We start from the raw sequence: 12,006 nt of genomic DNA, 5'->3' as shown, positions 1-12,006 counted from the left end.
GCCTCCTCCACCTGTTTTTTTTCCTCTTGTCTGTTCTCAGTGAGCTGTGGTGGGGGTAGATGCGACATCAGGAGTTAGTTATAAGAATTAGTGACACAGACAAAGAACTCCATATGAATACTTCAAGACAGCCCTCATGGGAGACACTAATGAGTGAATATCTTTACAGTTACAGTACAGAGGAGAGCACTCAGAGGGGAACACTCAGAGGGGAACACTCAGAGGAGAACACTCAGAGGGGAACACTCAGAGGAGAGCACTCAGAGGGGAGCACTCAGAGGGGAGCACTCAGAGGGGAACACTCAGAGGGGAGCACTCAGAGGGGAGCACTCAGAGGAGAGCACTCAGAGGGGAACACTCAGAGGGGAACACTCAGAGGGGAACACTCAGAGGGGAGCACTCAGAGGGGAACACTCAGAGGGGAGCACTCAGAGGAGAGCACTCAGAGGAGAACACTCAGAGGGGAGCACTCAGAGGGGAAAACTCAGAGGGGAACACTCAGAGGGGAACACTCAGAGGGGAGCACTCAGAGGAGAGCACTCAGAGGGGAGCACTCAGAGGGGAGCACTCAGAGGGGAGCACTCAGAGGAGAGCACTCAGAGGGGAGCACTCAGAGGGGAGCACTCAGAGGAGAGCACTCACGAGGAGAGCACTCACCTGGGGCGTGGTTCTGAGGGGGTTATGGGGGCACTGGGGATCACGAAGGGGCTCACTAGTCCACACAACATTCTTCTTCACCGCCATTTGTCGACCTAGAGAGAGAGGAAAGAACCTTAGTGCCCATGGATGGTATTTTGTGTGTGTGTATATATATATATATATATGTTCTTTGCTGGAGACTGTTTGATGGAAATACATTTTGGTTGATAGTTTATGGGGAAAGCTGAACCTAGCTGGATGTTCTTGGACGGCAGTGAAGAGATGACAGAAATGGGAAAGCACTTATTTCTGTGGTTGGAAAACTGCTGTGTGTGTAATGCTGAATATGATATGGCTCAATAAATACTGTAAAACAGAGAGCTCAACTGAGCACTGAGATGAACACACACACATCTATGTCCATATAAACATACACTCAGTACAATACTACTGAAAGACAATGAACACATTTAAATTAAAACACACTGACACACAGGTGCACATACACAGGCGTGCGAGCACACACACACCTACAAAAACTTAAACTAACACACACACTTGCTTCATGGACCTGACATGATGTGGCTGTTGTTGTCCCCAGTAGCTACATAGCTGGAAACTCCTCCTCCATCTTTCTCTCGTTCCCCCTCTCTCCCCCTCCTCAGGCGTATCTGTCTGTCTCTGACCCCTCTCCCAGTTCCTCAAAAGGAACACGCGGTGCTTCAGGACGAACACCCTGACAATCAAACAAATACATAAATAAGATCATTACTTTGAGAAATGCACATAAACTACTAGTCTGCACGTCCATGTGTATTGACATGGCGGGTTGTCTTCTGTCTTTACCTGTCACTGGTGGTCATAGGCTCCATGTCCAGGTAGGGAAACAGCTTCTTACTGGGACTGGAACACTCCTCCTGGGGAGAGGGAGGGAGGGACACCCATGTCTGGTGACTGGACAGGCTCTTCTCTTTTGGTTGGTCTGGGAGGAAAACAAAGACCGACAGAGATAAAATGAGGTATGGACCCCTCCACACAGACGGAACACTTTCAACGTGTCACTGCAACAGTGGGATGTCCCCCCCCCCCCCAACCAAGTAGGGTGGTAAGTCATGTTGAAGTCAAGTATTGATGTACACACTACAGTATGAACGTTGTGTACGGTATGCACCGCATGCACATGCAGGAGCCATCTCTGACTTTAGGGTACTCTGTGACTTTAGGGTACTCACAGGATGAGATCTCTCTGGTCTGAGGAACATCTGGCTCTTTGTGGAGCTGGAACACACAGAGACATGGTCATTCAAGTGAGTGAGTTTATTCTGTGTGTGTGTGTGTGTGTGTGTGTGTGTGTGTGTGTGTGTGTGTGTGTGTGTGTGTGTGTGTGTTTGTGTGTGTGTATTACACACCTGGTTGTGCCTGAAGAGCCACATGACATCAAAGGGCAACTGAAAGTCAATACGTCTCATTCTTAGGTACTTCCCTGTGAGAGAAAAGGGGGTGTTAAAAACCTGACACACACACACACTTCGTTCTGTTAGGTGACATAAACTGGGATATGCTTAACACCCCGGCAGTCCTACAATCTAAACTAGATGCCCTCAATCTCACACAAATTATCAAAGAACCCATCAGGTACAACCTAAATCCAAAACATGGGCACCCTCATAGATATTATCCTGACCTACTTGCCCTCCAAATACACCTTTGCTGTTTTCAATCAAGATCTCAGCGATCACTGCCTCATTGCCTGCATCCGCTATGGGTCCACAGTCAAACGACCACCCCTCATCACTGTCAAACGCTCCCTAAAACACTTCTGCGAGCAGGCCTTTCTAATCGACCTGGCTCGGGTATCCTGGAAGGATATTGACCTCATCCCGTCAGTAGAGGATGCCTGGTTGTTCTTTAAAAGTAATTTCCTTAAATAAGCATGCACCTTTCAAAAAATGTAGAATGCTTTCCTCCTAGCTACCCCAACTCTGGCCAACAGCTCCGCACCCTTTGCAGCTACAGTGGGGAGAACAAGTATTTGATACACTGCCGATTTTGCAGGTTTTCCTACTTACAAAGCATGTATAGGTCTGTAATTCTTATCATAGGTACACTTCAACTGTGAGAGACGGAACCTAAAACAACAATCCAGAAAATCACATTGTATGAGAGAGAGCTGTGTAAGGACATCAGGGCTAAATGGTAGACCTGCACAAGGCTGGGATGGGCTACAGGACAATAGGCAAGCAGCTTGGTAAGAAGGCAACAACTGTTGGCGCAATTATTAGAAAATGGAAGAAGTTCAAGATGACGGTCAATCCCCCTCGGTCTGGGGCTCCATGCAAGATCTCACCTCGTGGGGCATCAATGATCATGAGCAAGGTGAGGGATCAGCCCAGAACTACATGGAAGGACCTGGTCAATGACCTGAAGAGAGCTGGGACCACAGTCTCAAAGAAAACCATTAGTAACACACTACGCCCGTCATGAATTAAAATCCCGCAGAGCACGCAAGGTCCCCCTGCTCAAGCCAGTGCATGTCCAGGCCCGTCTGAAGTTTGCCAATGACCATCTGGATGATCCAGAGGAGGAATGGGATAAGGTCCTGTGGTCTGATGAGACAAATATAGAGCTTTTTGGTCTAAACTCCACTCGCCGTGTTTGGAGGAAGAAGAAGGATGAGTACAACCCCAAGAACACCATCCCAACCTTGAAGCATGGAGGTGGAAACATCATTCTTTGGGGATGCTTTTCTGCAGGGGACAGGACGACTGCACCGTATTGAGGGGAGGATGGATGGGGCCATGTATCGCGAGATCTTGGCCAACAACCTCCTTCCCTCAGTAAGAGCATTGAAGATGGGTCGTGGCTGGGTCTTCCAGCATGACAACGACTCGAAACACACAGCCAGGGAAACTAAGGAGTGGCTCCGTAATAAGCATCTCAAAGTCCTGGAGTGGCCTAGCCAGTCTCCAGACCTGAACCCAATAGAAAATCTTTGGAGGGAGCTGAAAGTCCGTATTGCCCAGCGACAGCCCCGAAACCTGAAGAATCTGGAGAGGGTCTGTATGGAGGAGTGGGCCAAAATCCCTGCTGCAGTGTGTGCAAACCTGGTCAAGAACTACAGGAAACGTATGATCTCTGTAATTGCAAACAAAGGTTTCTGTACCAAATATTAAGTTCTGCTTTTCTGATGTATCAAATACTTATGTCATGCAATAAAATGCAAATGAATTACTTAAAAATCATACAATGTGATTTTCTGGATTTTTGTTTTAGATTCCGTCTCTCACAGTTGAAGTGTACCTATGATAAAACATTACAGACCTCTACATGCTTTATAAGTAGGAAAACCTGCAAAATCGTCAGTGTATCAAATACTTGTTCTCCCCACTGTACTTGCCCTGCAGCTACTTGCCCAAGCCTCCCCAGCTTCTCCTTCACCCAAATCGAGATAGCAGATGTTCTGAAAGAGCTGCAAAACCTGGACCCATATAAATCATCTGGGATAGACAATCTGGACCCTCTCTTTCTAAAATGATCTGCCGCCATTTTTGCAACCCCTATTACCAGTCTGTTCAACCTCTCTTCGTATCGACCGAGATTCCTAAAGATTGGGAAGCTGCCAGCGGTCATCCCCCTTTTCAAAGGGGGTGACACTCTAGAGCCAAACTGTTACAGACCTATATCCATCCTGCCCTGCTTTTCAAAAGTCTTCGAAAGCCAAGTTAACAAACAGATCACTGACCATTTCGAATCCCACCGTACTTTCTCCGCTGTGCAATCCGGTTTCCGAGTTGGTCATGGGTGCCCCTCAGCCACGCTCAAGGTACTAAACAATATCATAACCAGCATCGATAAAAAACAGTACTGGGCAGCTGTATTCATCGACCTGGCCAAGGCTTTCGACTCTGTCAATCACCACATTCTTATCGGCAGATTCAACAGCCTTGGTTTCTCAAATGACTGCCTCGCCTGTTTCACCAACTACTTCTTAGATAGAGTTCAGTGTGTCAAATCGGAGGGCCTGTTGTCCGGACCTCTGGCAATCTCTATGGGGGTACCACAGGGTTCAATTCTCGGGCCGACTCTTTTCTCTGTATATATCAACGATGACGCCCTTGCTGAGGGTGTTTCCTTGATCCACCTCTACACAGACGATACCATTCTGTATACATCTGGCTCTTCTTTGGACACTGTGTTAACAAACCCCCAAACGAGCCTCAATGCCATACAACACTCCTTCCGTGACCTCCAACTGCTCTTAAACGCTAGTAAAACTAAATGCATGCTCTTCAACCGATCGCTGCACACACCCACCCGCATCACTAATCTGGACGGTTCTGACTTAGAATATGTGGACAACTACAAATACTTAGGTGTCTGGCTAGACTAAACTCTTCTTCCAGACTCATATTAAACATTTTAAAAATCCAAAATTAAATCCACAATCAGCTTCCTATTTCGCAAAACAAAGCCTCCTTCACTCACGCTGCCAAACATACACTCGTAAAACTGACTATCCTACCGATCCTCGACTTCGGGGATGTCATTTACAAAATAACCACCAACACTCTACTCAGCAAACTGGCTGCAGTCTATCACAGTGCCATCCGTTTTGTCACCAAAGCCCCATATACCACCCACCACTGCGACCTGTATGCTTATGTTGGCTGGCCCTCGCTTCATATTCGTCGCCAGACCCACTGGCTCCAGGTCATCTATAAGTCTATGCTAGGTAAAGCTCTGCCTCATCTCAGCTCAGTGGTCACCCTAACAACACCCACCCATAGAACGCGGTATATCTCACTGGTCATCCCCAAAGCCAACACCCCCTTTGGCCGCCTTTCCTTCCAGTTCTCAGCTGCCAATGACTGGAACAAATTGCAAAAATCGCTAAAGTTAGAGACAAATCTCCCTCACTAACTTTAAACATCAGCTATCTGAGCAGCTTACTGATCGCTGCAGCTGTACACAGCCCATCTAACTACCTACCTCATCCCCATATTGTTTTAATTTACTTTTTTTGCTCTTTTGCACACCAGTATTTCTACTTGCACATCATCATCTGCACATCTATCACACCAGTGTTCATTTGCTAAATTGTAATTACTTCGCTACTACTACTATTTATTGCCTTACCTCCTCACGCCATTTGCACACACTGTATATAGACTTTTTTCTATTGTGTTATTGACTGTATGTTTGTTTACTCCATGTGTAACTCTGTGTAACTCTCTGAACGAACTTTATTTAACTCTTTGCAAACTGGAAACCATTTATCCGGAGGCTGCATTCATTGTAGCTGGGGATTTTAACAAAGCTAATCTGAAAACAAGACTCCCTAAATTTATCAGCATATCGATTGCGCAACCAGGGGTGGTAAAACCTTGGATCGTTGTTACTCTAACTTCCGCGACGCATTAAAAGGCCCTGCCCGCCCCCTTTCGGAAAAGCTGACCACGACTCCATTTTGTTGATCCCTGCCTACAGGCAGAAACTTAAACAAGAGGCTCCCACGCTGAGGTCTGTCCAACGCTGGTCAGACCAAGCTGACTCCACACTCCAAGACTGCTTCCATCCGTGGACTGGGACATGTTTTCGTATTGCGTCAGATAAAAATATTGGCCAATACGCTGATTGATGTGCGAGTTCATTAGAGCGTCGCGTTGAAGATGTCGTTCCCATAGCAACGATAAAAACATTCCTAACCAGAAACCGTGGATTGATGGCAGCATTCGCGTGAAACTGAAAGCACGAACCACTGCTTTTAATCAGGGCAAGGTGTCTGGCAACATGACCGAATACAAACAGTGCAGCTATTCCCTCCGCAAGGCTATTAAACAAGCTAAGCGTCAGTACAGAGACAAAGTAGAATCTCAATTCAACAGCTCAGACACAAGAGGCATGTGGCAGGGTCTACAGTCAATCACGGACTACAAGAAGAAACCCAGCCCAGTCACGGACCAGGATGTCTTGCTCCCAGGCAGACTAAATAACTTTTTGCCGGCTTTGAGGACAATACAGTGCCACTGACACGGCCTGCAACGCAAAACATGCGGTCTCTCCTTCACTGCAGCCGAGGTGAGTAAGACATTTAAACGTGTTAACCCTCGCAAGGCTGCAGGCCCAGACGGCATCCCCAGCCGCGCCCTCAGAGCATGCGCAGACCAGCTGGCCGGTGTGTTTACGGACATATTCAATCAATCCCTATCCCAGTCTGTTGTTCCCACATGCTTCAAGAGGGCCACCATTGTTCCTGTTCCCAAGAAAGCTAAGGTAACTGAGCTAAACGACTACCGCCCGTAGCACTCACTTCCGTCATCATGAAGTGCTTTGAGAGACTAGTCAAGGACCATATCACCTCCACCCTACCTGACACCCTAGACCCACTCCAATTTGCTTACCGCCCAAATAGGTCCACAGACGATGCAATCTCAACCACACTGCACACTGCCCTAACCCACCTGGACAAGAGGAATACCTATGTGAGAATGCTGTTCATCGACTACAGCTCGGCATTCAACACCATAGTACCCTCAAGCTCGTCATCAAGCTCGAGACCCTGGGGTCTCGACCCCGCCCTGTGCAACTGGGTACTAGACTTCCCGACGGGGCCGCCCCCAGGTGGTGAGGGTAGGCAACAACATCTCCTCCCCGCTGATCCTCAACACGGGGGCCCCACAGGGTGCGATCTGAGCCCTCTCCTGTACTCCTGTTCACCCACGACTGCGTGGCCACGCACGCCTCCAACTCAATCATCAAGTTTTGGGACGACACAACAGTGGTAGGCTTGATTACCAACAACGACGAGACGGCCTACAGGGAGGAGGTGAGGGCCCTCGGAGTGTGGTGTCAGGAAAATAACCTCACACTCAACGTCAACAAAACTAAGGAGATGATTGTGGACTTCAGGAAACAGCAGAGGAACACCCCCCTATCCACATCGATGGAACAGTAGTGGAGAGGGTATGTTTTAAGTTCCTCGGCATACACATCACAGACAAACTGAATTGGTCCACTCACACTGACAGCGTCGTGAAGAAGGGCGCAGCAGCGCCTCTTCAACCTCAGGAGGCTGAAGAAATTCGGCTTGTCACCAAAAGCACTCACAAACTTCTACAGATGCACACCGAGAGCATCCTGGCGGGCTGTATCACCGCCTGGTACGGCAACTGCTCCGCCCTCAACCGTAAGGCTCTCCAGAGGGTAGTGAGGTCTGCACAACGCATCACCGGGGGAACTACCTGCCCTCCAGGACACCTACACCACCCGATGTTACAGGAAGGCCATAAAGATCATCAAGGACATCAACCACCCGAACCACTGCCTGTTCACCCCGCTATCATCCAGAAGGCGAGGTCAGTACAGGTGCATCAAAGCTGGGACCGAGAGACTGAAAAACAGCTTCTATCTCAAGGCCATCAGAATGTTAAACAGCCACCACTAACATTGAGTGGCTGCTGCCAACACACTGACACTGACTCAACTCCAGCCACTTTAATAATGGGAATTGATGGGAAATGATGTAAATATATCACTAGCCACTTTAAACAATGCTACCTTATATAATGTTACTTACCCTACATTATTCATCTCATATGCATACGTATATACTGTACTCTACATCATCGACTGCATCCTTATGTAATACATGTATCACTAGCCACTTTAACTATGCCACTTTGTTTACTTTGTCTACATACTCATCTCATATGTATATACTGTACTGATACCATCTACTGTATGCTGCTCTGTACCATCACTCATTCATATATCCTTATGTACATATTATTTATCCCCTCTTACACTGTGTATAAGACAGTAGTTTTAGAATTGTTAGTTAGATTACTTGTTGGTTATCACTGCATTGCCGGAACTAGAAGCACAAGCATTTCGCTACACTGCATTAACATCTGCTAACCATGTGTATGTGACAAATACAATTTGATTTGATTTGATTTTGTGTTGTTGTCTGTGTTGCACTGCTTTGCTTTATCTTTGCCAGGTCACAGTTGTAAATGAGAACTTGTTCTCAACTGGCCTACCTGTTTAAATAAAGGTGAAATCAATTTCTTTTAAATAAAAACTCACTCACCAACATGTATGGGAGCAGGCAGGAGGCTGTAGTCTTGTTGTCCTGGTGTATATTCCAGTCTCTCTCTGATCAGCTGGTTCTGAGAGGAGGGACTGGGGAAGAGACACATTTACACAATGGAATTAATAGAATACACACCATTTAGGCCTCCCGGGTGGCGCAGTGGTCTAGTGCACTGCATCGCAGTGCTAGCTGTGCCACCAGAGACTCTGGGTTCGCGCCCAGGCGCAGCCGGCCTCGACCGGGAGGTCCGTGGGGCGACGCACAATTGGCCTAGCGTCTTCCGGGTTAGGGAGGGTTTGGCCGGTAGGGATATCCTTGTCTCATCGCGCACCAGCGACTCCTGTGGCGGGCCGGGCGCAGTGCGCGCTAACCAAGGTCGCCAGGTGCACGGTGTTTCCTCCAACACATTGGTGCGGCTGGCTTCCGGGTTGGATGCGCGCTGTGTTAAGAAGCAGTGCGGCTTGGTTGGGTTGTGTTTCAGAGGACGCATGGCTTTCAACCTTCGTCTCTCCCGAGCCCGTACGGGAGTTGTAGCGATGAGACAAGATAGTAATTACTAACAATTGGTTACTACAAAATTGGGGAGAAAAAGGGGGTTAAAAAATTAAAATAAATAAATAAAGAATACAAACCATTTGTGAAATCAATTCAGAGTATGTGAAGTTAGTTTGTATGAACGGGTGATGATAACTCACTCTGTAGTTTTGTAGTCATCTGAGTAGAGCCCCGCCTCTGAAACCTCTTCCTAGGCAGCTGGTCAGCTCCCTTATCTGATTGGCTGGCCGGGGTTAGGGATGGAGTTTGGATTAGCTCTGATTGGCCTGTGCATATGGAGGGGGTGTGGGTGACTGGCTCACCTTCACCAGAACTAAGAGGAAGGAATAAAGTGAGAGAGCGAGAGATAGGATAGAGAGAAAGAAAAAGAGAGAGAAAGGGCACTGGCTTAGCACACAGTGCTGTCAACCATGTGTTAATATACGTTGTCTGTGTGAAGTATTAAGTCTTCAGGGCACATCTAGCAGCTAGTTGCAGAGTATGTAAAATAGCATGCACTTTCTAGACTTTCAGTAACGCTTTGATCGCTGTGGGAGTGAAATGTTGTTGCGTTAAACTTTGCGACCATCTGCGAGGGCACTCGCTGGGTCAGTTGGGATAAGGGTGAGTTCTGACGGTTTACCTTTGGAGACAGGATGGATGCTCGACCTCCTTTTCAATGTGCCTCCTCTTCCGTCTTCTCCTCCTCTGGCTCTGAATCACAGCATCAATCACATCTTGTACTGAATCTCCTCCTCCTCCTCTTCCTCTGTTTCTGTCTCTGTTCTGGACGTCTGTCTCAGTTGGAGGGTTTGGTTGGCTTGTAGGAGAGAGGAAGGGGGAGACCAAAGGGGAGGCTAGAGGGTTCTTCCTGGGTCGTCCAGGCCCTCTCTTAGCCCCAAAACGTTGACCGGTTCTCAGCCACTTCAGTTGCCTTCTGCTCAGGTCATAGTGTGGGTCTTGAGTCCAGAGAGAAGTCATTGGCGCAAGGACAGGGAGCGAGAGGGAGAGATGAGAGAGAGGTGGGAGACAGAGGGAGGAGAAAGGGAATGATTGAGAAATAAAGAGAGGGGAAGAGAGAGAGAGATGAGGTGTATATGTATCAGTACCTGAAACAGCAGCAGATGGGGTGACTCTACACTTCCTTTGCACTGCTGCCTGGTATTCCCCTCAAATCATATACTCCCCTTCTGGGAATAACAACAAGCAGTCAAGCACACACACACACATGCACAGTATGCACCAGAGGAGGCTGGTGGAATGAGCTTTAGGAGGACGGGCTCATTGTAGTGGCTGGAATAGAATCATTGGAACAGAGTCAATCTTTCCATGTATTTGATGTGTTTGGTACCATTCCACTGATTCCATTCCAGGCATTACAAAGAGCCCCGTCCACCTATATCGCCTCCCACAAGCCCCCTCTGGTATACACACACATACACTCGCACGCGCAAACACCCACACACATGCAAACACCCACGCACACAAATTATACATTAGAATGTGTGTGTGGGCTGTGTGTGTGTGTGCTCAGTCACATATGTGTCTGGTTAGATCATGTGCGAATGCCAAACAAATCCATCCTCCCCTCTCAAAAACAACGCTCTACCTCCCTCCCTCTGCCCTCCCTCTCTATCCTCCCTCACTATCAGTCCCCCGCCATCCCTCTATCCGTCACTTCTCCGCAAGTATCTCCTTTCTTCCCATATTTCCAAAATTACCCAACATTAACACTGACTGAGCAGCCTTTCCTTCTAGGGGTTTTCCAGCCAGGCAGTGTCCAGTACAATATGTTGGCCAGCTAGCCAGCCAGGTAGGCAGTGTACAGTACAGTATGTTGGCCAGCCAGTCACAGGCAGTGTACAGTACAGTATGTTGGCCAGCCAGTCAGACAGGCAGGCAGTGTACAGTACAGTATGTTGGCCAGCCAGTCAGACAGGCAGTGTACAGTATAGTATGTTGACAAGCCAGCCAGGCAGTGTCAGTACAATATGTTGGCCAGCTAGCCAGCCAGGTGGCAGTGTACTGTATTGTTGGCCGAACAGCCGAGCAGTGTGTAATATGTTGGCCAGCTAGCCAGCCAGGTAGGCAGTGTGCTGTATTGTTGGCCAGACAGCCAGGCAGTGTCAGTACAATATGTTGGCCAGCCAGCCAGGCAGACAGGCAGTGTACAGTACAGTATGTTGGCCAGCCAGCCAGGCAGACAGGCAGTGTACAGTACAGTATGTTGGCCAGCCACTCAGCCAGCCAGCCAGGCAGACAGGCAGTGTACAGTACAGTATGTTGGCCAGCCAGCCAGCCAGGCAGTGTACAGTACAGTATGTTGGCCAGCCAGCCAGCCAGGCAGGCAGGCAGTGTACAGTACAGTATGTTGGCCAGCCAGCCAGCCAGGCAGGCAGTGTACAGTACAGTATGTTGGCCAGCCAGCCAGGCAGTGTATAGTAAAGTATGTTGGCCAGCCGCTCAGCCAGCCAGCCAGGCAGTGTACAGTATATTGGCCAGCCAGCCAGGCAGACAGGCAGTGTACAGTATCGCATATGTTGGCCAGCCAGCCAGCCAGGCAGTGTACAGTACAGTATGTTGGCCAGCCAGCCAGGCGGTGTACAGTACAGTATGTTGGCCAGCCAGCCAGGCAGTGTACAGTATTATATGTTGGCCAGCCAGCCTGGCAGTGTATAGTATTATATGTTGGCCAGCCAGCCTGGCAGTGTACAGTATTATATGTTGGCCAGCCAGCC

The 12,006-nt window shown here is 48.5% G+C and overlaps 1 protein-coding gene across 4 annotated transcripts; it reads right to left on the bottom strand.

Annotated features, from left to right (window-relative positions):
- LOC135567277 (histone-lysine N-methyltransferase ASH1L-like) lies at positions 1-9,945 on the bottom strand. 4 transcript variants are annotated; one of them, XM_065014697.1, is made up of 9 exons: positions 9,912-9,945; positions 9,430-9,602; positions 8,732-8,823; positions 2,049-2,122; positions 1,872-1,917; positions 1,486-1,621; positions 1,196-1,375; positions 658-752; positions 1-44 (listed from the first exon to the last, which is right to left on the bottom strand). In XM_065014697.1, exons 4-8 carry the CDS (start codon positions 2,106-2,108, stop codon positions 713-715), a joined length of 462 nt encoding a protein of 153 aa, XP_064870769.1. In that variant the 5' UTR covers positions 2,109-2,122; positions 8,732-8,823; positions 9,430-9,602; positions 9,912-9,945; the 3' UTR covers positions 1-44; positions 658-712. The 4 variants fall into 4 exon arrangements, with proteins under 4 accessions (XP_064870769.1, XP_064870768.1, XP_064870771.1 ...); XM_065014696.1 differs by having other exon boundaries at positions 9,430-9,690; positions 9,912-9,942; XM_065014699.1 differs by lacking the exon at positions 9,912-9,945 and having other exon boundaries at positions 1,198-1,375; positions 9,430-9,794.
- Between the last annotated feature and the right edge of the window lie 2,061 nt (positions 9,946-12,006).

The sequence above is a fragment of the Oncorhynchus nerka genome, unplaced genomic scaffold (genome assembly GCF_034236695.1).
Source record: "Oncorhynchus nerka isolate Pitt River unplaced genomic scaffold, Oner_Uvic_2.0 unplaced_scaffold_2238, whole genome shotgun sequence".
Classification (NCBI taxonomy): Eukaryota; Metazoa; Chordata; class Actinopteri; order Salmoniformes; family Salmonidae; genus Oncorhynchus; species Oncorhynchus nerka.
Note: the sequence above shows the minus strand (reverse complement) of the source record. Positions and strands in the feature narration are given on the sequence as shown.